The sequence below is a fragment of the Hemibagrus wyckioides genome, linkage group LG14 (assembly GCF_019097595.1).
Source record: "Hemibagrus wyckioides isolate EC202008001 linkage group LG14, SWU_Hwy_1.0, whole genome shotgun sequence".
In the NCBI taxonomy this organism is placed as follows: Eukaryota; Metazoa; Chordata; class Actinopteri; order Siluriformes; family Bagridae; genus Hemibagrus; species Hemibagrus wyckioides.
In genome coordinates this window covers 14,736,952-14,764,712 of record NC_080723.1, presented here as the reverse complement: position 1 = coordinate 14,764,712, position 27,761 = coordinate 14,736,952, and the positions used below count along the sequence as shown (strand labels likewise).

At 37.8% G+C, this 27,761-nt stretch overlaps 2 protein-coding genes across 6 annotated transcripts in view; one reads left to right on the top strand and one right to left on the bottom strand.

Annotated features, from left to right (window-relative positions):
* The first annotated feature begins 207 nt into the window (after positions 1 to 207).
* On the top strand, positions 208 to 21,552 carry tbc1d2 (TBC1 domain family, member 2). Of its 3 annotated transcripts, none has more exons than XM_058408073.1 (14): positions 208 to 400; positions 1,956 to 2,426; positions 4,001 to 4,148; positions 9,916 to 10,033; positions 10,234 to 10,358; positions 10,791 to 11,035; positions 11,914 to 12,306; positions 14,727 to 14,837; positions 15,786 to 15,958; positions 16,356 to 16,856; positions 17,600 to 17,720; positions 17,821 to 18,006; positions 19,560 to 19,681; positions 20,874 to 21,552. In XM_058408073.1, exons 2-14 carry the CDS (start codon positions 1,956 to 1,958, stop codon positions 21,058 to 21,060), a joined length of 2,901 nt encoding a protein of 966 aa, XP_058264056.1. In that variant the 5' UTR covers positions 208 to 400; the 3' UTR covers positions 21,061 to 21,552. The 3 variants fall into 3 exon arrangements, with proteins under 3 accessions (XP_058264056.1, XP_058264057.1, XP_058264055.1); XM_058408072.1 differs by lacking the exon at positions 208 to 400 and adding an exon at positions 545 to 897; XM_058408074.1 differs by lacking the exons at positions 208 to 400; positions 19,560 to 19,681 and adding an exon at positions 543 to 897.
* The window catches only part of slc44a1b (solute carrier family 44 member 1b), a 34,523-nt gene continuing 27,426 nt past the window's right edge, over positions 20,665 to 27,761 (bottom strand). For all 3 annotated transcript variants that reach the window (XM_058408076.1, XM_058408077.1, XM_058408078.1), the window contains one exon: positions 20,665 to 27,751. Coding sequence is in view for 1 of the 3 variants with exons in the window: in XM_058408077.1 (XP_058264060.1) it covers positions 27,728 to 27,751 (24 nt within the window). In the remaining 2 variants the exon portion in view is untranslated. The remainder of the gene's footprint in view (positions 27,752 to 27,761) is intronic.

The following is a 27,761-nucleotide window of genomic DNA, read 5'->3' as shown; positions in this document are numbered from 1 at the left end:
GGACATGTTGTGTAGAATGATAACACACACACACACACACACACACACTTGAGTGCAAGACCTAAAAAGGCTGTTGATTAGCTTATTGGTTGCATTAGGCATGTTGAGAACAGGAAAAACCTGAACAACCAAATATATTTCAAGTGTCTTAGGTTTGACATGAGAGCATGCTTAGTGTATTTAAAATGGACACAGTATTTTCCTCTTTGCATACTTTGTAAGAGACTGTAGCTTATTTTCAGAAATAACAAAAACTATATATACATCTGAAGCAAATATAAAGATGTAAAGCAAACATATGAACACTCTTCTGTGGAAAATCAGAAGGTTAATTATAAACTCAGGAGGGAGACTGACCACATGTCAATAGTGAACTCAGTACACGGACATTGTATGAGAGGTAAGTTCCTATTTTGTGCATGTTTTCTATGTTGTACAGTCAACCGGTTCAGCCAGATATTTCATGCGAATAAAACGCCAATCACATGCTGTTCCGCTCAAATGTAATCATGCGCGTTTACACATACGCCCGAATTAATAACTTACTCTATTATATTCATGCTTTCATTCCTGACTTGAAGGTTTCCTTTATCCTTAAAGGCTGCATATCAAGTTTAGTCCACACTGTATCTGGGTGAAGTACACTAACTGGCACACAGCCGCACACTTCACAACACATGGGCACAGGGTGAGAGAAAGACAGCCATACAGACGCAGGTTTCTTCCTGCTCCAAACAGAGACAAGTCTAAACGCTACTCAGCCTTAAGGCTCAGACTCGCCTTTGGGAGATTTAAGCACCAATCCAAGGGGCAGTATGCTAAGGAAGTGGAACACGAGCTCAGGATTTTCCCTCTAACTATTAGGAAAGGAAGGAACGAGAAGTGTCCTAACAACAGGTTAGTAGTGACTTTTTGATAAGATTTACAACTTCCAAAGCATGGAAATGTCTTTATTTTGCATCTGTAACAACAAACTGTAAAATCAATGAACTCCTAATCTCGGTTGTGTTGGGTCCGAGGTGGTCTCGGATGAGATTTATGTTTTAAACGAAACCTAGACTTGTCAATGAAACACAGGCTGTTGTGTGATCAAGAGTGTATTGCCTGATTTTATTTTTTTTTAATATGTATATGCATATATACATAGATTTATACGACTTCATCAGTGAACGACTGAAGATGATTCCTTGATTGGTAGCTCCGGTTGATTTCTTTCAGTTTGTGCATATATATATATATATATATATATATATATATATATATATATATATATATATATATATATATATATACTCTAAAGACATTGCATTACGCATTACACCACCCACTATACAACTGGCATTCAGAAGCTGTTTGGAGTCAATTTACTGATTCGATTCCTTTGAACAAATCGCGTTACGCGTATCGATTCTTTTTCTTCGAGTCATCAGTAACAGCGAAGCTTATAGAAAATTTCTCCATTGTATTCTTCATTTCTGACCCCCCTTATAGAAAATCAAACATTTTATACTCAAGTCTTGTCACTTATATGTAATAATTTAGCAACTATTCTATACAACAATTTAACATCAGTGAGAGCTCTACAAATCATAGCATCATAAATACATAGACAATTAAAAAGACAAAACATAAAAAGACAAAAAAACAAATATAAAGATCCTATACTTCTCTAATCGCTGATCATTACAAACGGTACACGCTTATCAGCAGGACTGGAAGAAAACATTACATATTAACATAACATATTCACAATAGGTTCTGTCTTTGAGGCTACACAAATGATTTCTAAAGCCTAGGTCATGACATAACTTTACCTGGTTAAATGCTACCCATTTTCTCTGTTCTCTTGAAATAAGGCATGAATTGTTGCTTGTGTGGTGTAAATATAGCCTAGACAATGACCCATTCGACACTGTTGTGCTGAACTTTTTTTTTTCTGTATTTTTTTTTGCCAGATGGAGGGAGAGGGTGGCTGCAAAGGAAATCCCAATTGTGCTGACATGTCTCAGCCACTTCCCCTTCTGACAGAGACACATACCGAAGGAGCAGAAGGAGAGAGGGCCAGTGTAGTGGAGATTCTGGAGGAAACACACACAGACACGATGGGTCTGTCCACAAGGGATGAGGGAAAGCCGGGAGCTCAGGTCGTCGTTCCAAAGTCTGAGAGCACAGCTGTCTGTCTAAGAGACTCCTCAGAAACTAAGCTTTGTGGATACCTTCACAAGCAAGCTGGGCCACTGAAAGCCTGGAAATATCGCTGGTTCACCTACGAGGAGAAGAAGTGTCAGTTGTTTTATTACCGCACTGCACAGGACATTAACCCTCTTGGCAAAGTGGAGCTACGCAATGCCACATTCAGCTACCCACTGCATGGAGAAGAGGGAACCTTCCACATTCAGACACCTGAGCGCACTTTCATACTTAAGGTATGCTTACATTCATTATGTGTGTCCGAGCTTTAATGTATGTTATTGTTATTAATAGCACAGCGTGACTGAATTCTCAGAGGGTGTTGATTAATTTTAAGCAGTAGTGCCAGAGCTTATATTTATAAATGCATTCTCATGCATATTATTGTTTCTATAATAGCAGCCCATATTTCTATATACCGTCTAGTGACATGCCACATAATCTAAGCCATAATAAATGACTTATTTTAATTGGTGTTATTTAACTGGTGTATTGTTGGTTATATAGTTTTCTGTAAAGAGTCATTTATTGAAGATGTTTGGAGGCAGTCTCCAGTGTCAGTTCTTTGCCACTGTCAGTCAGTAAGTTTTCCATCACAGTAAAGTCTTCAGGATAGAGCATTCCTGTTTGTTGTAAATGATATGCTTATTTCTGATTCCTTTTGTCTAACTTGACACGAGAGAGACAAAAGATGCTGACAAGAGAACAACTGCTTACACTGGCGCTTCTGTTATAATTGGTAACAGGAACTAACTTGTGTTGCGGATATTTCAAGCATGAAATGTAACTATAAACAGAATATATACTGATGTTCATTAATGAATAACAATTTTAAGTATTGATGAAGTGCGATTATGAGATTATGAGATGCGATTATGTGTGATTATAAGAGGAATAAAGCTCTTCAACCATTGTCTTATATTCCTAAAACAGCACACATGGTTTTGATTTATTTCCTATTTAATATATTGTATGTACTTTTAAAAAAAGCTACTAAACAAGGATTAAGTACAGTACTAGTCATGGACAAGCTACTCTAGGGTATGTCTTTGAATCTTTAAGGACCACTGTTATCACAATATCTTTAGGTCTCTTCTTTTACACAGTGTGTCATTTTCAGAAGAAATATGTACCACTTTATGGGCACTAATTCACTGATTCATAATGTTTTATTTGTCATGTTTGGAATGACAAATGCCCTTGGATTCATGTCTGTTTTGTCTGCTACGTTACAACATGCTGTTGCCTAGCATGACGATAATCGACACTCCCTTTGACTAATTTGGTTAGCAAATCTTGTCCTGTTAATATAGAATGAAACAAAGAAGCACACAGCAATTTTCTCATGATTCATGATCATTTAAATATTAACACACAGGCACAACAGCATGTGAATTATTGTCGTGGAACGTGACAGAAAGCATGTGGTGGTGAGAAAATGCAAAAAAAATGCTATAAGGAGAAAAACAGGGTAAATGACTTAATCAGTGTGTTGTTTTAAAATGAGTTTTATGCAGTAATTAAATTGATGATTAGGATGGAGAAGTTTCTTTCAAGATTTTCATGTTATTATATCGAAACTTTAATATTATGGCAATGTCTGTAAAACAAGTTAGCAACATTTTGTAAGGGAATATCTAATAGAATAATTAACTTGAGTCGAGTTTTCAGTAATGCTAAATTTTCCACATTTTTACTGTATTACGTAACAAGGATATATTATACTGTTCACTCGCTTATATGCTTATGCGCTTAATCTGACTAAGTGAACAGCTGCACTGTGTCTCAGTAAAAAGCATTTGTTTTGTAGGCAGCAAACAGAGATGCTAAGATGTACTGGCTCCAGCAGATGCAGCTGAGACGTTGGCAGCACAGAGAACAGCTTTGTGCAGACTCCCCGCTGTCAATACCAGAGAATCCCATACAGGATGGCCAGCAGTATTTAGACACCTGCCCTGGTAAGAACCAGATCAATAAACCACAAAACACCACATGATGCAGCATGCAACTCACAAACTTTGTATTTGTGTAATGTTGGGATCTTTTAGTAGGGATGTGATATATTATCTAACCTGTGACAGCTAAATAGAAAGTGAAAATCCAGTTGCAAGTAGCATATGTGTGGTTTGCTGGGGAAACCCAGATGATATTGCTGTGATTGGAATCTAGCAGTTGACAAGTGCAAATTATTGTACTTACTTTTTAACCTTGCCTTGGGTAAGAGCTTGTAAAGTTCCTGTTGTTTAAGGAGCAACCAGTCAGTAGGCCTAAAGAACTTTGTTAGTTAAGTGTGATTTCCACACAGTGTGTTCCAGACTTTGCTCAGTTTGTTGGCTGCTACGTGCTGTATAAAGTTGTCACTGCTCCCTTGTCCTATATTTAAAAATAAAATGCAGTGCCCTGCATTGAGTTAATAAGGGACACGATTTACACAGTGGTAAGAATAACACAATAGTGAAATCCATACAGTTTCACAAGAAATAGCCTGATTGATGATGGTGATGATGTTTGGCTGTGATCCTCAGTTAAAATGAACTACATGGCCAAATGTTTGTAGACACCTAACCCTCATAACCATGTGTGATGATTTAGGATATGCTGTTTCTTATTTAAACCTCACTTTACTGTTATAATAACCTTCACTCTTTTGGGAAAGTTTTTCACTAGATTCTGGGGCATGGTTGTAAGCATCAATGAGGAAATGATATTGGGTGGGAAGACCTGGGTGCAGTCCAAGTTTTCATCAACCTCATTTGGTGCACAGGGAACAAGTTTAGTCCTCAGTTCCAGTGAAGAAAAACTGTAATGCTACAGGATAGATAAATCCTATCAAATTGTGTGCCTCCAATTTTGTGGCAAGAGTTAGGGGATAAATGACATATTAGTGTGATTGTCAGGTGTCCAAATAATTGTGGCCATATAGTGTGTCTTAGAGTATTTTTCAGTTGTTCATATAAAATATTTTGCTTAGTAACTGCTATATATCGATCAGTAACTACAGTAAAACTAATAGGGAACGTGTGTATATACAAGAGTAAGAAATTTAAGTCTAGGTGTTTCTTTTACCTCCTGACTCTCAGGACAAAGACAAAAGTAAAAGTAAAACTGAAAGGTGTGCTGAGTCACAGAGTTGATACCATGCAAAGTTTAACCATTACTGTTTGTGTACTCTTTGCTATGGCAATACAGGAAAATATTTTCCCCCTTTTTTTAGGTAAAGCAGCAGTCAGACCGAACATGATTAAGATTCACGGGAAGTCACTGATGAAAAAAAGACCATGGATACAAAACACACCGTATTTTTGCTAGCATTACTTTTACTTCATGCCAATTTGATCACATTTACATGTGAATTCGTTGGTCTTGTGAGCTTATTTAAATATGCAGGAGGGTGTGTGCAAAAAATTAACAGCAGTCTGAACCTTTACTTCACTATAAACTGTGCTGCCTGTGCTGACCTGATATTCAATTAGAAGTTTAGTGTAGCAAAAATCCAGAATGGTGCTGCTGTTTATAACTGAACTTTATCTTTATAAGCATATCCCTTTCCTTCTGGTACATCTTAGTGATGAACTAGTAATCAGCCCACAAGATCTAAGACTGTGTTCATGTGAAGTGACATCCATAAATGGAAAAGTCCAAGCACCGTAAACTAAAACCTCTTTACAGGAGATGTTTACGATTATGGCCAACAACTCAAATCAGAGAGCATTATTTACTTCAGAACCGGCAGTGAGTAATCATGGCTAATTATGGACCGTTTAAAGAAGGAGAGGAACTGCATGCATGTATGTGTGTTGTAATCAGAAGACATTTGGGAAAGTGTATATTGAAACATGAGAAATCCCCTCTACAGACCTGACTATTGACTAGTCCCATGTGACCAGAGCGTGTAAAACCCAAACTTGTCTAAAGCAGATTCTTTTTCACCGTTTTTCAACACTGAGTTACAGTTGTGCTTTGTACATTATCTTGGAACGGTTACACAATTTTAATCTGAGCTATCCTTATCTGTAGTCTTTATAAGAACAGGAGAAGGGTGTGTTTATTTGGGGGAATTTTGTGCTCCATGGCAATGACTTTAATGTTGTTATTTATACAAAGGGTTCTGGTAAATGTGAGGCAAATACTATCTGAAAATCAGATAATATCCTAGATTTCTCCCAGCAGTCCATCCAACAATAAAATACTGATGTCTAGCTGCTGACTCATACTTCAGGTTGAAAACGTAGAATTATGTATTTCTATATAATTCTTATCTATGCACATTCAAAAGCAATAATTGTTGTCTGCTCTGTAATTAAGTTAATGATACTGTAATTACATGAAATGCTGTAGGAATTCACCGGTAGATTTGACCAGCAAATTGTTCCTGCCTTGTTAAGTGTCACAGCAATAATATACCACCATGGCATCACTTAAAAATGAGCACTGTCATTCTGATTGTTCCTAATATTATTTGGCTGTGGATTAAAAAAGACATTTTTTAATGTTCAAAAATTCCCCAACTTTCATTTGTGAAACTAAACTACAATACGTGTTTTATTGCATCACAAACATTCCCACATACCGCTTACTCAATAATCTCTTGAAATAAAAAGCCCCAGTTATCCTGTTGCATAACTGTGTGTGGATTAAACTTGCTTTGGAGTTTTGACACTGCCCACAGTCTGGTAGTTTAGATGTTCTTGTTTCAAAATGATCTGGATGCACACTGCTCATCAAATGTTAATATGTTGTGACTGAGGTTAAAGATGTACTCTGTGGGTTTCAGAACAGTTATACATTTCAGCCATTTAGAAGGGATACAACTAAGCATTTGAAGGTTAGGGGTTTTGCCCCAGATGCCCACAATTGCAGTTTGGAAGATGGGATTTGAACTCATGGCCTTAACCACTTGCCCTGTCTTTATTGTCATGATCTCAAAGCTGCCTGGAACAAGCCTTTGATTGATTTCTTTATAATACTGCACAGCAGTGAAGCATATATAATTAATGCCATTTCAAAAGAAAAAAAAGCTTGTGGGTTTATTTATTTTTTGCTTTATCTTTTGAAGAAGAAACATGTTTTGCTTTCTCAGCTTAAGCAGCGGTCAAACTAATCATGAATAACAATCATCCAGCTGAAAAATGAATTCACTGAAGCAGAAAGGTTTCAGGACATGTACAAATTTTGGTTGCGTTTACTTTCATGTCGTGCCGACTTTATTACTGTGACCTGTGAATTCATTAACCTTGATCTTGTAAGCTACTGTGAACAAGCAGTGGATTGGTTGGTGTTTGAAATAAATAGCAGTCTAAACCTCTGCCTTACTGTTTTCTTACTGCTGCTTGGAAAAAAAAGTCTTTTGATGGCATTTAAAATGGACCTTAACGCTTACTGGATCTTAATGATGAAGCAGTAATACATACATGTTTTGGTAATTCTGATGATAAACATATTTACAGTTGCATAGACATGTGTGATTAACCAGATTATACATACTATAAACATATCTATCTGTCTATCTATCTATACACGTGTGTGTTTATATACACAGTATACACACATTTTTATTGACAGTAAATGTACATTGTAAGAATGTCAAAACCATAAAATCTAAAACGCTACTTCTTCATGTAGACAGTGTTAGACAAATGAACATGGGTTGGTGGGTGTGATGTTGAGATATGGTCTTGGTATTGCTGCACTGCTTTGATGCTTTTTTTTTCTGCACTGCTTGCAAATTGCATCTATTTCCTGTACAAGACCGAGAGGCATACCAGATAAATGATTATATAACTAATGATTCACATCCCTTGTTAGCATCTTTTTCTGGTAATCCAAAATCTCCAGGATGAGATTTGATGACCACAAAATGACCACAAGAACTTCAGCCTTACCCACTTGCATGCCCATATACATTCAAATGGTTAGCATAAATGTTATGTTGCATACAAAATAAGACCTATTATTAATTAAAGTACTTCATCTTGACTTGGCTTGCACAAGCGCACAGCTGCAGGATGCAGACTCACATGGCAGTGACTATAACAGGAAGTGAAAAAACAAATGTCTGGAACACTTTAAAAGGTGGCCTGCCAGAGGAACTTTGCCAAATTTAACAACTATGAAATACTGTGTAACAGTATATCTGCAGATGAAATTAAGCCTCATTGTAGGTTATTCTGAGCTCAAACTATTGTGTTTTTATAGAAAAACAATAAACGTAATGATTATTGCCCTATAATAGCACATAAAACATTTTAGTACTCTTATACAGCAGCAGAAACTATCCAAAGCCAACAAACTATTAATTATTACATAGTGTCAGGCTGAAATCTTTATCCATTTATAAGTATTTTTAATATTGTTAGGTTACTTCCTGTTGTCATGCACATTCTAAACAGTCTCTGACTGACTTCTCATTTTTTCCCTCTCCCTGTCTAGTTAATAAGACAAAAATTCCAGCTCCCTTTTCCAATTCCTTTTGGAGGAAAACCTATTTTGCCTCTATCCATCCATTGTCTATACCCGCTTTATTCCTAATTAGGGTCACGGGGGTCTGCTGGAGCCTATCCCAGCGCACAAAGGCAGGGGTACACCCTGGACAGATCACCAGTCCATTGCAGGGCCACATATAGACAGACAACCACACACAGGCAGTTTAGAATTACCAATCAACCTAACATACATGTTTTTGGACTGTGGGAGGAAACCAGAGTACCCAGAGTAAACCCACACAGGCAGGGGGAGAACATGCAAGCTCCACACAGAAAGGCCCCTGCCTCTTTGAACCTGGGATTTGAACCCAGGACCGTCTTGCTGTGAGGCAACAGTGTTAACCACTAAGCCACTGTGCTGCCTCTTTTTGCCTCTAAATATTACAAAATCACTTTATATATTTGTCAAATAACAACACGTTAATGCGAACTTTAACTTTAATAGAACTTTAATCCATTTCTTATTCATATTAAACCGTTTAAAGCATCCATACAAATCTCTGTGAATGAGCTATTACACATATTAGAAAAGTACATTAATATAAACCTGTGACTGGAATGTATACCTGGAAGAAAAATAATTTTTTTTTTTTTTGGAAAACAGCAGCTCAGATTTTTCTACGCTGTTCATTTATGTCAAAATCATTATTATTTTCCAGCCCTAGTTTTAAGCTGTTTGTTATGTTTACTGAGTCAGTGCCGTTAACAATGACTCACCTAAAGGTTATTTTAGACATGTTGCAAGATGACAGCACCTCGCCCTGCACTACATTCCACTCCAGCAGACCGTTTAACTTGAGTGGAACATTTTGCGGTTTCACTGATTACTTTACCATGTGCTGCCACGTATAGCATCACGCGTTTCCCTCCTCTAACTTTTATACTTTATATAGTTTCACAGGCTGAAAACAAAAGGCCATCCTATTGTGGTCACAATGATTCATTAAAAAATGAAAACAAAAAATTCAAAAAGCCCAGTAAACCCACCATAAGGTTCTTCTAATACAGATGCACGCTCATATGGGCAGCTCACTCCGAGTTTGGATTCATATTGTGTTAAATGATATATATATATATATATATATATATATATATATATATATATATATATATATATATATATATATTTCAGAATTGTTAAATATATATGTATATGTATATATATTTGTACAAGGTGGGTAAATATTTGTGATTGTGTAAACACAGTCAGGTGCTACTTCAACTGTGTTTTGTTTTGTTGTAGCAAACTTCCTGCCCATAGTGAAGATCCCATCGGGTCTGGTTGGAGTGGAAGCTGCCAACGTTCCTGTACAAACAAACCCACTCAACATGTCAATTAAACACCCGCTCATTGAGATACAGTGAGTGCATCAATACTTTGATGAGTTAATCTTAAAGTGTGTAATAATGGTTATTTTATTTTAATATTATATTTTTCATTTGCTTTCATGTGTGAGGAAGCTTTAGCCCACAATATCATTCCCATTCCTTACGATTGCTATGTATTCTTGTTGATGGCAAGTCTAATAAGTGACTAATTTTTGTTCATTGTGTGTTACAGAAACTCAGTACACAGCTTTCTAATTCGGCGGCCATGTATGGAAGTGGGCCGTAGTGTATTTTGGGCAGACTCACCAGCCAGCAAGTTTGATACCCCTAACAAATATCCCTCCTCCTGTACAACAAGTAAGCCCCTTCCTCTTATATTACATTCAACTCGTATCATATCGTTGGTATACACCATATACCTTTCTATATGTACAGTATGTTCAGAGGAAAAGCTCCAGTCTCTTTGGTGCTTCAGGCTATAAAAAAGGAGAAAAATTCACAAAAGAAACAAATCACGTGTTACAACCAACATCAAACCAAGCAGAAAAAGGAGGCACTTGATGATATCGTATCTTATACTTTATGTATAATCTTAATGTTATGCACCTGTGAAAATCTTTCAGAGTGGAAACTGGTGTGATCATTAGGCCTAAAAAAAGACAGATAAGCTTCTACAAGGCAATGTACATTTCCTTATACAGAAAACAATGTGATGTGAAACTTTTTACATCAATCTATAATTGCAATGCCTTATATTGAGTGTACTAATTATATCCCACTCCTCCACAGCCCATGAAGCCTCTCCTGTCCAGACACCACCTTCAAGTTCAGATCTGCCTCCTGAAGTGGAGTGTGATAGTCCTTGTGAAAACCTCCCATCCCGTGGTTCATCTCTAACGCTACCCAATGGGAAACATAGGAAAGGAAACTCTGCCACCTTTCCATTTGACCGCAAAGAGTCAAACACCATTGACTGCCTGTCACGCCTTAAACAGGAGAATCTCACCCTGGCCACGGAGGTCCAAGCCCAGAAGGTGGAGAATACAGAAAATAACAGATAGGAATTGCAGTTTATAGCATGCTCAGTGATGGCTGCTCATTATAGTAGATGAGAGGCTAAAATGTAATATCTGTTAATAGCTTCACTATAAAACCATTAGGGTTGAGTAATATTTTAATATGTGATATATTAAATATTTGTCAATACCATTGAATCTGCTACAGTAGAGTACAATTATGTTGGTTTGACTGTTGATGACAGTTGATACTAATCAATTTAGTTGCCTTCAATTAATCACTTTGAATTAGCTTTGTTCAGAATCTGACATAGACTCACCCTGCACAAATGAGGATATAGAGAAGGACTATTTTAAGTATCAGAGTCAAAGGCAAATTTCCTTTGCTAGTCTGTTTATACATTTGCTTAAAAATATCTATAATTCGTACACATCATTTGTCTGTCCGTGTGAAAAACAATTATAATGAATAATATTCGATTTATGATTAGTTCAGGTCTGCCTCGATTCGTTTAACTGCCTTATAAAATGTGTGCATGAAATCAAATAATCTGATTGTTACATCCCTAGTTATTGACATGATCACATCTAGGCAGTTTTATCCACTGTAATAATCTGATATGCCTGTCATTAATAGACTGTAAGATTCTCTAGTTTTGGCTAGAAATAAATCACCCCCAAAGCATCTTTATATCATTCTGCATTTTTCTCAGAACATTGGTAACGATGTTAGGTTTGGTTCAAAGTAATCTGCTTTAAGACATTTGTTGACAACAGAAAATGAAACCTAATATTGATGTCTTTATATCTTTATCTTTGTCCTTTATGCTGTTAACATGTTTACACCAGACTGCTGAACCCGAACTTGATTCATCTCTGTGTATGTGCGTTGTTAGGAATTGGTGTGGCTGCTGCACAAAGCTCTGGAGGCAGCTCAGTTGGAGAAGCGTGCATGTGCTCAGTACCTGGCAGCTGAGAGCGAACAGGAGCGTCTGGAGCTGCTGCGTCATGGCGAGCGCTGCACCGCGGACATGCGCGAGCGACTGGAGCAGCTGCGACGTGAGAACGAGGCACTGACAAGAAGCCTGGAGGAGAGGGATGCACATGTGAAAGAGCTACAGGACAACGTGAAGCTGCTCATGGAGAAGAACCAGGCTAAGCAAGAGGTCATTGTCAAACTATCCGAGCAAGTGTCAGAATGCATGGCTGACCCGAGACGCACCATCTCTTCTGACCCCATCAGCACAGAGAGCCTCAGGCAGCTTTTACAGGAGATGGACAACCTTAAGGTGGGCTGATGCTGATTAGTGAAAAGGTAGCATCTTATATAGTGTCTGGAAAATTACTGTAGATAAGATAATTCACTAGTGAAGCAGGCCAGATATCTGTGTTAGGGAGCTAAACATGCCTCTTCCTTGCCTCTGAACTATGATGAAATGAACCCATGTAAAAAGAATTTCTGTCTCCACTTCTCAAATTTCATCTAAACACAAAACAGAGAAAAATCACAATACTCCCAATATAGAACCTTTAAACCCTTTAACCCTAACCCTATGGAAAATATGGGTCATTAAAGGAAATTGCATTTAATGGCAGATAAGAAGTAGCATAATGGCAAAACAAAATTAAAAATAATAGAATCCATAGTCAAAAAATTATAGTTTATATGATGACAATTATTCATTTTAATTGTGACATGAATATTTCTGGTAAATAGTAAATAATTATTAGTTATAAATTGAATACTTTTGGTTTTACTCACATTACAGCCAGTCTATAAAATGTCCCTGGGGGTCCGGTGGCAGGCTTCTGCACTTTCACCACTGCTGCATGAGTTCAACTCCTGGGCAGGAAATCAATCCAGCCACAAAGGGGTTAAATCCCAGTGCTGGTCCCAAGCCTGTAAATTTTGTGCCAAAATCTAAATATACTACTCACAAAAAGTTAAGGATATTCAGCTTTCGGGTGAAATTTCAGGATGCACTAAAATGCACTATAACCTTTCCAGGTGAACTTAATTTGACCTTCTCTACACTTTTGAATGCACATGTCCAACTGTTCAGTGTTTCAGTACTTTTTGCATAACTTGCTATTCTCTAACAAGGTGCTTAACGGCAAAATTCACAACTGGTGTTTGATCCATAAATCGACCAATAAATTTTCTGGATCAATTAGAATTGGTATTTAAACAGTCCACTTCATCATGCTGTTCACATTTTGACATCATTAGACCAAGACGACACCTAAACATTTGATTAACAGTACCTCGCCATTGCGAGGTTTCAAACAGGATGTTCTCAGAGGGAAGTGGCCACTGAGCTTAGAGTGTCACAGAGTGTCATCAGCAGGTTGCAACAGTGATACAGAAAGACTGGAAGAGTCATGGAAAGGCATAGAAGTGGACGTCCTTTGGCACCTCCCACATTGATGACCGCTTCATTGTGAACAGTGCCCTGCGGAACCGGATGATGAATGCCACTCAACTCCAAGCACATTTAAGGGCGGTGACCATTCAAAACCATGTACATCAGCGTGGTCTGCGTGCTAGATGACCTGCAAAGGTACCTGACCACACCACCAGGCACAGGGGTCGGGCCAGGGAGCATTTACGCTGGACGAGGGACCAGTGGGCCTCAGTGCTGCTGCAGCAGAAATGATGGCCGCCAACGATGTTGGAGACGTCAAGGAGAGCGCTATGCATCAGCCACTGTTGTGGTGGTGTTACAGTCTGGGCAGGTGTGTCTACTCAATACAGAACTTCCCTACATCTTGTGAATGGTTCAGTGACAAGCCAATACTACCTGAATAACATCATTAATCCAGTCATTGAGCCCCTGCATGAACAACACAGGCCTAATTTCATCTTCATGGATGACAATGCTTCAGCTCATCAACGTCACATCATTAGGGAATGGCTGCTGGAGGCTGGGGTACCTCAAATGGAGTGGTCTGCACTTTCTCCAGACCTGAATCCCATAGAAAACCTATGGGATCAGCTGAGTCGCCGTGTAGAGGCTCGTAACCCTGCACCCCAGAACCTCAATGACCTGAGGGCCGCCCTTCAAGAAGAGTGGAACGCCATGCCTCAGCAGACAATAAATCGACTCGTGAACAGCATGAGATGTCGTTGTCAAGCTATAATTGATGGTCAAGGGCACATCACAAATTATTGAGACATTGACATTTTTTGTTCCCACCACTGCTGTTGGTTTTGTTTCAATAAATTGTTTGAGATGAGGAAATCACCATTGCATGCTTCTACTTAAATGCCCTACATTCATGATATAATATCACTGTAGCGTGAACTTTTTACATTTTCCATAAATTTCACCCAAAAGCCAAATATCCTTAACTTTTTGTGAGTAGTGTATGTGGATCAGATGATCTGTTGTAGCGACCCCAAACAGGGAGAAACTGAAGGACAACGGGCAGTCTATGAAATAGTCCTTTGAAACCACATATTCAGCAGATCCTAATAATAAACAAAGCAACCAGAAATGAGGGTTCAGAATTTTTAAATCTGTTATTTCTGTCTTTCTTCGAGCATGACACTAATTATTGATTAGACAATATAATGGTTCTTTTGTGGTGTGTGGTAGCAGCTTAATACATGCAAACAAATATCTATTCACATCTTTATTAGTGAGAATCTATGATGGTCTTGTAGATTTGTTTATTGAACACGTGGTTTGTTTCTGTTGTGTTTCAGGATGACATGGAAGCTTACAAAACCCAGAACAAGTTCCTAAACTCGGAGATCTACCAGCTGACCAGACTGTGGCAGAACAGCTCAGAACAGGAGAAATCTCTTATGGTGAAGGTGAGAGTGAGCCACTGTCACCTGATTTCACGTCACGATGCGTCACTTGCAAAAGACTTGCATCACTTGTTAACTTTGTAAATCTGTCATGTTATTACTTAATCACTTGTGACACTCGGTCTCCAGTTGTTTGAAAAGCTGAAGTTAAAAAGAAGTACAGATTCTTGTAGGAGATTGATATTGCAAGCAACTTGTGGCAAAACATTTCATAAGATGAGTTATGTTGTGTCTTTCCTGACCACTCTTCAAATTCAACTGCCGAGTCATTACACGCTCACTGAGAACTCAAGGTTGCTTCCAATATGGAAAATCCCTACAAAAGATGTGTGTATTAAAGACTATTTAATACACACATCTCTGACAACAATAGTCATAAACTAACCCATAAACTCTAACTAGCTAAAAACCAATAAGCTTGTTTTTTTTTTTACCCCATTTCTGTGTATTTTATTATTCTTATTTGTTTATTTTCTTCTCTAACTTGTTGAAACTGCCAGGGATAAGTTTTAGCATGGTAACCAACATACAGGGTTACACACCAAGGATAAGCAGATGCCACTGATGAATCACTCTCCCTAAATAAAACCAAGTTTAAAATAAAAGAAATATAGAGAAACTGGTCAATTTTGTTATTCACTAGCCAGTTTGCTAATTGTGAGTTTTCTAGGTAAACAATTTAACAATACACAATTCACAAAGCTGATAACAAAATAGCTTGTTTTCAGCAAAAACAAAGCTATCACTGCTGAAACCTGAATTAATTCCAGTTATAGTTTCATACTGAATCAGACTTTGGTTCTCAGCTCTCTCTGTGATTGGCTGTCAGCTCCTCTCAGTCACTCTGCTCTGAAGTCCTATTGTATGTATAGCATACAGTACAGTATGTGTATAAATTTACCATCAAGTCTAACCCGGCCTGGTGTTTGTGTATGTGTGCATGTGTATCAGTGTGCCTATCTGGAAGCCAGTAACTGTCAGATGGAGAGCCGGTATCTGGGGGTCCTGAGAAAACTCCAGGAGAATAAGGAACTGAATACAGAGCAAATATCAGCTATCAAGAAGTTAATAGAAGAGGCACTGCAGGCCGATCAGAAAGATATCCTCAGATTCAACACTGTCAGGTAAAACTGGGATTGTGTTTATTATTAACCGAAACTTGGCCATTATTGTATTGCAAAGGACTGAATTTTGACCAATCTGTTTTGTATGATCAAAAAAAACTCCAAATGGTGGTCAAATAACAGAAGGATGTTTTTAACCATGACACGTTGTCTGTACACCAGCATATTTTGATTTAATGCAAGCTGTATCAAGCTCACACTGAACAGCAATATAAATGCACTATGGATTTTTGTCTATAGATTATTTGTGCTGTGCAGCCTTGAATTCTACAATCTGTGAATCCAAATATTCATACGTCTAAACCAATCTCTATGGTGTGATACAAAGATATAGCAACATTAATTATTCAAAACTAGCACAGAAACCTAAGTCCTAACACATGGCACTGTTCCTCAGGGAGTATGACGAGTACGGCTTTAAGATCGTCCCTGACTATGAAGTGGAGGACATGAAGCTGCTGGCTAAAATCCAAGCTCTGGAGATCCGCTCTCACAACTTGCTCCAGCAGGAAACTGGTGAGCGTTCCCTTCTGGCCCGCTGGACTCAGTTCCTAGGAGGTCGTTCTCCTGATGATCTTTCCTCGAGTGAGGAGCTGAAGACTTTGGTGCGAGCAGGAGTCCCGCGTCAGTACAGGCCTTGTGTGTGGCGCTGGATGGTACGGGTCAGGACCCAAGCGCTGCGCAAGAGCCACCCCGACCTTTTCCAGCAGCTGTGTGAGAAGAGCCGTTCCACACCACACCCGGCAGCCAGGCAGATCCAGCTGGACCTGCACCGCACACTGACCACCAACCAGAGCTTCTCATCACCCTCCAGTCCAATGCTGCAGCAGCTCCAGAGAGTCCTGCTGGCGTTCTCCTGGCAAAACCCAGCTGTTGGCTACTGCCAGGGACTCAACAGGTATACAAACAGAACCTTTACCAACACTAATCTGTAAAGCTGTAGTATTTTTTTCAAAAAAGAAAATGAGGTGAAGTTAGCAAATAATTACATCCACTTCCTTTAGTGTTTTGTCTGAAGGGAGCTCATCCTGAAGTACTGCTTTTATGTCACTGTTACGCACCGAATTGCCTGTTAATTTTGATTAAAAACTATGCCAGTCACACATAAGCATAGTTTTGTGCAAGTCACACAAAGAAGAAGCTGTTCATTTCCTAATGTAAAGTTTATTGTTATCGTCAATTTGAATCTAACCACAGTTTTTATAAACTATGAAGTTAAATAGGAAGACTCTATGACTATGGTTCACTGATTTAGGTTCTGGGCTGCTGAGATGGTGGGAAGGGGAGGCTCCTAACTGTCTGAGACTATTTCAAGAGATTTGTATCATAAGAAAAGGCACAACAAGAGCATTCATCAAAATTTTCTGTCCTCTGGCACCAAGCTTACCATCTCCCTCAATTAAGGATGGAAAATGATGTGTGTCCTTGTGCGTTTGTGTAAGCAGTATGAGTTTGTGACTCACTACTGCTCTGTAGTGGCCAATACACATACAGCAGGCCTCAGTTTAAGTAAAAAGAAGGAAATCTTGACATCTAGTGGTTACTCCATGATTTAGCATTGATTTGCAGCAGCAGCATTCAGTTGTACAACCGAATGACATATTAATATGTTGATGTGTGTGTGTGTGTGTGTGTTTTCAGACTTGCTGCTATTGCCCTGTTGGTGTTGCAGAGTGAGGAGGAAGCTTTCTGGTGTCTAGTGGCCATAGTGCAGTTCCTCATGCCTCAGGACTACTACACCAAAACTCTTCTGGGTTCTCAGGTACTAATGCGTAAAATAAAAACAAAAGACTCTCATGCTTGTTGAGTCTGTGTACATTGTTTTCTGATCAATGTGTCTGTTATATGTTGTCACAATGCAGGCAGACCAGCGTGTGTTTAAGGACTTTATGGCAGAGAAGTTGCCACGGTTGGTGGCACATTTCGAGGAATACAGTGTGGACGTGTCCCTCGTGACATTTAACTGGTTTCTGGTGGTGTTTGTGGAGAGTTTGCCCAGTGACATCCTGCTGAAGGTCTGGGATGCCTTCCTCTACGAAGGCACTAAGGTACAACACTCTGCTTTACTATCCTTCAATTATAAGGATATCCAGTACTGTAAAAGGTCTTGGGAGCTATCAGTAATAAAGTCAGTAGTAAAAATGTAAATATCTATAAAGTAATGTAATGAAATGTAAATATCTATCTATCTATCTATCTATCTATCTATCTATCTATCTATCTATCTATCTATCTATCTATCTATCTATCTATCTATATTTTCTGGTTTATAATAAGGTTCATAAAGGAAGCTGACACCATGTATGTCATCATGATACATAATCTGACATCTGCAGCAGAAAACAAGATATTCAGTGAAATGTTACTTGACATGTTTGTGCCAAAGGGCAAAACACAGACTTCTTCAGCCTTACTAACTTTTTAAGATGTCATTAGATGTGAATGTCTAAAGGCAAAGAAATCAATAAGATGACATGTAATAACTACAGATTATCCAGAATTAGATTAAGAATTTCTTTCAATTAAACAAATAGATCCAGGAATCACCTTAATCATGGATCCAGGAAAAGATCCAGGAAACAATTTAATCAACTATTGTTACACCTACGGTGGTGTATTAGGCATATTATTATGCTGAACTGCAACATCTTTCAACATTTCATTAACAAACATGAAACCACAGATTTTTTTTTATATAAGGAAGAAGCAAAAATATTGGCACCCTTGATAAAATTGGGTAGAAACACTTATGGAAAAACGTATTTGAGGTCACGCAACTTGAGTCTTACACTGACAGTGTAAAAAAGAAATCAAACACTCAGATGTGGTAAAATTATTGGCACCCCTGTATGTAGTACCTTATATAATCTCCCTTGCCCAGCATGAGTCTTATCATGCATGTTTATCTAAACACACTTTATTTATTTTTTCTTACTTAGCTATACCAAAGGTGCAAAAAGAAATCTTTAGCTGGCTCTTTATCCCATTTTCAAGCTGTGATCCAAACTGTCAGAGAAAGATGAAGAAAACAGACAGGTTGGCAGCTCCACTGTGCAGACGTTTTTGTAGAGTTTTTTAGAAAAATTATCTTGCATCTAAGAATTGATTTTCTGCTGAAATCTGAAGCTTTATAAGAATTGGACAGGAAAGAACAGCCATAGAATTCAGCGCAAACCCTTTTACTTTAATTGTGAATTATAATCAAGGCCATACACATATTTAAAAATATATACCTATTGATTTTTTTGCATTATTTTTATTTATTTACAAATACATTTATTAGTTTTTAGACATTTTATTGTTATCGAATAAACAGATACCATTGCACAGTGCTGGAGATATGCTTCTAAAGTAAAAATTGTAGTATAGAGAACAATCCTGTCACCTAAAGAAGAAGATACTTCAAGTATACTGTATCGATTACTGAATTTGAGTCTTACTATGATAATAGTCTCTTAGATAAAAGAGGTAGTCTTTTACTGTAGATAAAGAAATAATCCCTTACTTTAGATAAAGTACAGAAATACTACACTTAATGTGTGCAGCACATAGTGACATGGTCATGTAAAACTACCTGTGGACTAACACTATTTCTTTCCAGGTGCTCTTTCGATATGCACTTGCTATTTTCAAATACAAAGAGGAGGACATCTTAAAGATCCATGACAATGTGGAAATCTATCAGTACCTCCGCTTTTTTACCAAAACAGTCACAGACGGCAGGTGAGGAATGCTTAATAGAATGTCAAAAGATTTTTCAGCCACAATTGTCTGCTATAAATTCAGTATCCTGGAAGACAGTTTCATTTCATTTCATTGTCTGTACCACTTATCCGATCTATCATCTCAGGCGTCATCGGGCATAAAGGCAGGATACACCCTGTTTCTTGAAACCTGACATTCATTTTTAACTCTTTTTACCAGAGGCCAAAAAGATGGAATTTCTGTTTGTGTTGGGGTTTCTGTGTTCACCACTGAATTTATTTATCAGGTCACATTCCATAGTGGAGGTTATATGAAAGCAGGCACTCAGCACTTTAAGAATTTGCAGTTTTTCTGTTTTTACCTAGCCTACTAGGGACAATATATTCATAGAAATGTTAAAACAAATAACGAAACTTTCTATCTTCAAAGTAATTAGTGATAAACCCATTTCTGTTCTCTGAGATGCCGCAAGTGCTTGTTCGTAAGCATCTATTTAAAGTTGAACCTTTAAAAATGTAAAGGTGTTCTCTCCAACCACTAAAATTCTGCATAAGGTTATCCCAACAGAGGTGAAAAACTGAAAAGCCAACCGTGTCCTGACTAATTTTATATCAGACATGCACCAATAAATTATGTTATTTATTTATACTGATTAAACAATGTCTGATAAGTTCATTTAAATGCCATTGTCCTAATAAAGAGGGTTACTACACTTAGGCTTAAGGTATTTGTTGTTCCCAAAATTCTTGCACTTTCTGACCCCTGGCTTATAGGTTATTCTGAGACTTGTTTCTGCCCTCTACAATGCTTTGCATCAGAGCACTAGACAGTGTTACTATTTTTGCCCTGAAGACAGACTGTAGCATGTATAATTCACAAAGCTTGCACACAGCCGAGAAACAAACACACCACATAAACATCACTTGGGATGAGTTTAAGGCCAGTTATGCTGTAGGCTGTTCTACTGCTTGAGTCTTAGGCTATTAAAGCATCTATTTGGATTTGATTTGCAAAAGTGTCGTTTTATTTCAAATAACCAAACACACAGAGGGAATGTGGGAATGTTTAAGAGCAAGACTTTAACCAGCAGGAAAGATTTTGTATCATGTACTTGTTTTCAATCATACAGTATTAGAAAGTAACATACTTGAAAAGTAACTTTTACCCACAGTTCTAACAGTTTTAACCCTGTTGCATGTTAACTTCACAGGAAGTTGACAAGCATTGCCTTCTGGGATTTGAACCCGTTCCGGATGAAGCATGTGAAGAACCGGCGTGCTATGCACATGCAGCGGCTGCAAGCTGAACTCCGAGAATTGGAGAAACTGCAGAAAGAATTCAGCTCGGAGAACGACGTCATGGACCTCATCCCCAGTGAGGATGAAGATGATACATAGACATATAGATGTACATACATGTACAAAAAATACACAAGAGTTGAACTTGAACAAAAGCCAAAAGATCAGATACTCTATGTATGATGCACATCTACTATAATGAGAACTGCTGAGATTATTTCTGATGGACACTGGCAGATTTCTCATCAGTATATTCCAGACTGCTAGTTTTGAGGACATGTATGTTTGAGAAGAAAACAGACTCTGTTGGATGAGTCAGTCAGTGAAAATTCATTATGGCTTTAAGGGACTGATCTGACTCATGTAAAATCTAAAGTGTTCTCTCATTAAAATATGAGAAACACCAAAGATGCCTGCACTGAAAACAATATATCAGGTTATAGCACTTTATTTACACTACCATTGGTAAAGCTAGCTCATAAAAAAAGCAAAGAAAAGATTTTTTGTATTTCAGGTAATAATAATTTTATACAGATGCACTTATTTGTAAGACACTGTGGATTTTATAATAAAACAATGTTCATATTTTCATTTTGTGTTCTCTGTAAATCAACATTGTTATGCACTTCAGCTTGGGTTTGTTTTTTATCCCTCATATTTGAGGTTCAGTCTGCATTTACCTCAGGAATTGTACTTTTCTTCCTTCACATAACTAGATAAAAATCAACCCTTACACACATTAAGAAAAAAAAAGCAAATCAACAAACCAAAGCAAAGAAGAAAAGTGGCACATTTCCATATCTTTAGTGAGTTCAAAGTCATAAAGCCATTTAACTCAGTACGCTGATAAAGCTGTTTATTCTGCCATGCAAAAATGTCACATGCTCCAAATGAAATATTCAATATACATTCATATCACATACCAGTCTCCCACTGAAAGCATGTATCTGGAAATCTGTTATTAAGAGATCATTTTTGCTTTGTACAATATCCTGAATGATTCTCATTTTGTTTGTTTGCTCCATTGTTTGGATCGGCTGCTGGCACAACCATCCTTACATACATACTGTACATATCCCATTCAGCCATAATATTAAAACCACCAGCCTAATATTGTGTAGGTCTGCCTTGTTCCATGAAAACAGCTCTGACCTTTACAGGCATGGACACATATGAATGTGTGCTGTGGTATTTGGTACTATGTTAGCAGGAGATCCTTTAAGTCCTATAAGTTGCGATGTTGCGATAGACATCCCACTGATGCTAGACTGGATTGAGATCTGGGGAATTTGGAGGCCAAGTCAACACCCTGAACATCTTTTCATGGTTCTTAACCCATTCCTGAATAATTCCAGAATAATTAACCTGCTGAAAGAGGACACTAATGAAGCCATTAATGAATACTGTTGCCATGAAGTGGAGTACTAGGTCTGTAGTAAAGATTAAGTAAGTTGTATGTATCAAAGCAACGTTGACATGAATGCCGGGACCCAGGGTTTGCCCAGTGCATCACACTACCTCCACCAGCTTGTAGCATCCTAGTCCATTCTCTTCCCCTGGTAAGTGACCTGGCATTCCACATGATGAAAAAGAAAACCTGATTTCTCAGACCAGACCACCTTCTTCCATTGCTCCATGCTCCAGTTATGATGGTTACATGCCTGTTGTAGGTGCTTTAGGTGCTGGATAAGGGGTCAGCATAGACACTCTGATCAGTCTGTGGCTACACAGCAAGCTGTAATTCACTATATGTTTAGGCACCTTTCTATCATGGCCAATAACTTTTTCAGCAATTTGTAGTAGCTCTTCTGTGGGATTGGACCAGGTGGGCTACCCTTGTCTCCGTAGGTGCATCGATGATCTTTGGGCACTCCTGACCTTGTTGCTAGTTCTGTTGCTGATCCTTGGTAGGTTCTAACTACTGCCTACTTGGAACACCTCAGAAGACCTTTTGCTTTGGAGATGCTCTGACCCAGTCATCTAGCCATCTCAATTTGGCCCTTGTCAAAGTCACTCAGAACCTTACACTTGCCCATTTTTCCTGCTTCCAACAAATCAACTTTGAGAACTGACTGTATAATATATTTCCCACCCTTGGGACAGATGCCACTGTTAGGAGACAATCAATCATCATCTGTGTATTATAACTAAGTAAGAAACTACCTCATTCTTAACCTTCTCTAAGAATTTCTCAATTATCATTCATGTCCAAACATGTCTATAAAATATTGGTTTCTGTTCCTTTTTTAAAGAATTTAAAAGAAGGCCCATAGTTAAAATTAGTTTCCAGGGCAAATGAAAATAGGGAAATAGGGAAGTTAAAACAGAGACACACATTTATTTCGGAATGTAGTATTACCAAAAAAACCTTGTTACCTTGTTTGTTTCCCCAAACAAGTAGCTTTCATGTGGAACATAGGGGAAGCAGTGAGGCGCTTGAGCTATCTGGTATATTATGAAATAACCCATAAATTTTAACGATTTTTTTTTTACATTATTTATTACAAATAGGTGTCATTATCATTTATCTTTTAGCAACATAATCTCCATTTTATTCTATGCACATATTCCAGCCCTTAATTCCACTGAGTCTAAGCTGGGAGTGAAGTGTAGGTCAGCTTTTAATACATATTCAATAACAGTTGAGGACAGTGTTTAAAATTTTCCATTTTATTACTTTAAAAAACAAGATACATATGAAATCATAAATATAAAAAGAAACAAAACAAAAGAAAAAACCCTTAATTCAATGTTACAAACAACTATACTGCAGGTAAAAGCTAAGAGCTAGTGTTACACCAGACAAGGAAACTGATGTATTGCCTATTGATAACAGTTTTCTTCAGACAGAAACGGCCTATTTCTCCACGGGGACGGGAACAGAAGCGTAGTTTCCCGTAATGAAGAGGAGAAACACACTCACATCTCGACAACATAAAAACAGTGGCTTGTCACTGAATAAAGCTATTCTTCTAGAAGTGTCAGTGTTTAAGTCACATGGATCCTAACGCCAAACAATTCACGTCCTACAAAAATGGCTCATTGTTTTAAAGAGTTAGAGTTAGAAAAAGCCCAGACTGGGAGCATGCAGGTTGTATATGTGTGTTTATATGTGCATGTGTCAGTGTGTGTGTGTGTGTGCGTGTGTGTGTGCGTGTGCGTATTGTGTATATGGACATTACTAGCTTGGCTCTGACTACAAGCAGAGCATCTCTACATCTCTCTACCGAACAGTGACAGGCCTGAACATGCCACATGCCAGCTGCTCAGTCGCCACACTCATTGAGAGAGAAAGAGGAAAAACAAGGACTCAACTAAATACCAAAACAAGCAGTTAGAACAATACAGCTTTTGTGCACGTCATCTGAATTTTACATTGTGCACCATTTGGCAAAGTGGGGGTCGAGCAGAGAGCCAGATCCTGCTGTTCCTTAGCATTGCCTCAAGATCGCAGATCAGCTTGTCTCACTCAGATCCTCCCCAATCAGAGCAGAATCAGAAAACACAACACTGCGTTTAGTAAAGTCAGTAAAGGGCAACTTCTGCTAGAAGCGTACATCCCACCTCAGTGGACAGAAATTCTCACATTCCCATTTCTTGACTATTTTTGAACGATGTTTTTCAAGCATTTGAGAATAAATTAGTTAGCAGAATGAAATGTTTATAATCATTTTAAATCTAAATCTTTTTTCTTTTTTTTTTTACACATATGCCATCTCTGTGTTAAAATGATTACTTAGTGCAATTCTTAACATGCTTAAACCATTAGACTTGTGTCTGTAACCAATATGAATTCTTTCTCCCCCCTTTACCAAACTTTTAAGTATGTTCAATATACCATCCACTATATAAACATCCCATGTTCCTCCCTAATGTGAGACCTGGAATAACACACATGGACAAACAAACAGAAGACCACAATACACTTTAAGGTCCCCTTTTCCAAGAAAAACAAAACCGACATTCTATTATCAGTCAGCATGTACACATCGTTACACGTTCAAATATACTGTACAGATATTTCGTATACAATTCCACTCAAAACCCATCATAAAGCAATTGTTACAATATTCGGAAATTAGCCAACATTTCTCAGGCTGCTCAAAATGAGTTAAAAGGGAATCACTAGTCTTGATTATTTTAGTGAAAAAGTTTTTCTAAGCACATTATTACTGACAAATACAGATTGTGTTGGATATTAAGGAACATTTATTTTGCTGTTAAGGCTTTGGGAGAAGGTGGAGGTTCACAATTATTGTGACTTCATAAGTAAAAAGTCTTATCCTCTCAGATTTGAGAATTATTGTTATATAGTTGTATTGTTGTAACGTATTGTCGTATTTCCAGTATAGTATAATCCACATGAACATTTTAGAAAAGAAATTCTTGAAGAAATCCTGTTAAGAACTGATAAACTTAAAAAAGCCATTGTTCAGCAACTCTAGCTCCCCAAACATGACTCATCTAGAAGACTAGCTACAGGGCTTTAGATATTAAATCTTTTATTGAGTTTTATTTTATTTGCCCTGGTCTGATTAGCAAACAGATGACATGGTGTGATTTAAAAAATCGATGACAAAAAGATAGTTTTGTCACAAAGAATTATGTGTTTGTGTTTCCTGTATCTAATCTCATCGGTTTTGTGTCTGGGGCACAAGTCAAAAGTGGTAACATGATGTACCACTATAAAACAAAACATAAACACTTCACTCATTTATAGACATGAATTTATAACAAGCATTAAAAGGTAACTGCTCACACCACTCAGTGATGTTAGTCACTTATCTGAACCTTTGTAATAAAGGAATGTTATTAACTGGACATTTTTCAAAGCAACATTAAGGTCAAGCTGCTAACTAAAGGTGAACCTACACCATCGTTAAAAGTCACCAACCCATCTCATGACCACGGGTTCCCTTGTTCCAGCTGCTAAACACCTGGCAAATGTTGGCTAAAATCCTTCAAATGCTCCATTAATAAAGATTAAAACTACAAAACAACTAGTAAAATCTTGACTCCTCCTGTCCACACGCTGTTCATAAAAAACTCGCTTGTAGCTTCACTGCTGATTAGATACCGAATGTGTTATGGAAAGCTTGAACTGGTTTAAGGCTTACACGCTCTCTGCAGTTGAAGGTCATACTGTACTGCAAAAATACTGTAACCAACCAATTAAATCCAGCAGGATGTGCTGCATGCTGAATGGGTTAAGGCAAGGTGCGAGTTTTTGTGTGCCTCTCCTCTCCAAGCCACTCGGTATCACAGGGATGCCTCCCAAAGAAAAAAAAAAGAAAAAGTAGTGCAAGTAGGAAGACTTGAGTTTGCTGCAGGAGTAAAAGTGGACACTCACACACCACACGGACTTAAAGCACCCAGACTCTCCACAGGATGCAGTGTGTAAAAATGATAATAGTGGACTCATATTCAGTGACAGGTTAATACTTCTCAGAGTCAATGAGTTAAAAAAAAATGATTTCACATGCAGAAATATTTTCAGAATTTCTCTTCCCATAGGCTGAAGGAGGGACTACAAAAATCACCCTGTGTTTAAGGAGAGACCAGGGCCTGGTGTCCCAAAAGCACCACACTGTTACATATGTGTAAGGGCCATTCATTTATAGTAGGATAATCAAAAACAAGCTTTGTGCCTGGACACATTCAGGAAACCAGGTCCTGGGCTGATATTCAAGAAAAGTTGGAGCACAAATCTACAATTGGGTCAGAGTAGAAACATGCAAGCAATCTGATTTAAAACCAGCACTCGAAATGTGAATCTAAGCCTGAAGGGTTATGTGATGCTGTAGCTAAAGACTTGCAGCTCAGCTGTGAAAAATGTTGGGGTTAAGAAACTATACAAAGATGGCCATCAAGATCCTGGGTGGTACGTATCCAGCTTCTCAAAGTCTAAATGCTAATTCAGTGTTTGCATTTAATATCCTAATTAACATCAGTACCTAATCTCAAACGATGTTTCGTATTTAGATCAACATATAGCTGAAAAAACAAACAAACAGAAGGCCCAGTAACGTTCGTAGCATAACAGCTGTCACTGGCCGGAAAGTTTCAAACAACTTTCGTTTAGATGTTTACATCATTAGGTTTCATCCTCTCAGGAAGAAGTCATAGGTAAAGCAATTCCCTTCCATATGTAGAAACAATCAGATCTAAAATCTAATCTGAACCCTTTTTTTTCTTTTGGGGTGGGTGGGATCAATGCTTTAACATTGAGGCACAAAACAAAACAAGAAAACTCAGCCTCTAATCTTCCTCCCAAATACACATCCATAATGTGACTGGGTGTAATAAAAATATCAACAAGAGCAAATGATGTACAGATGTTTCAGTGTTAGTGTCAGGAGTTAAAACAACTGAAAAATAAAACCCAATTAAGTCCTTCATTGCTGCATGACACAAAGGTTTCTACCAAACCTCAAGAAACCCATTTAAGAAAAAAGAAAAAAGTCTGTTATGAAAATTTTACATAATAAAAACAGTGATTCTAGACATTATTAATACTGTGTTTCACTAGATGGCAATTGTTTTTTAGTCTTATAAAAAAGGACATCACTACGAAAAATGCATCAGCCTTTTAAAATATGCAGCGCTTCAATATAAAGTGCTTCATTACATTGTTATTTCTTTTTTTTTTTACAGTTTCTTATTAAAATATTGTATTCCCTGGAGTGAAACCATAGTAAACATGTTACACATTGGTAAAAATAAACATTTTGGAATGTCTTTAAAAAGTCCCATGGCCGGCTTTTGGTCAAGCTGAGCTTGTTCCAGGAGCCTAAGAGGAA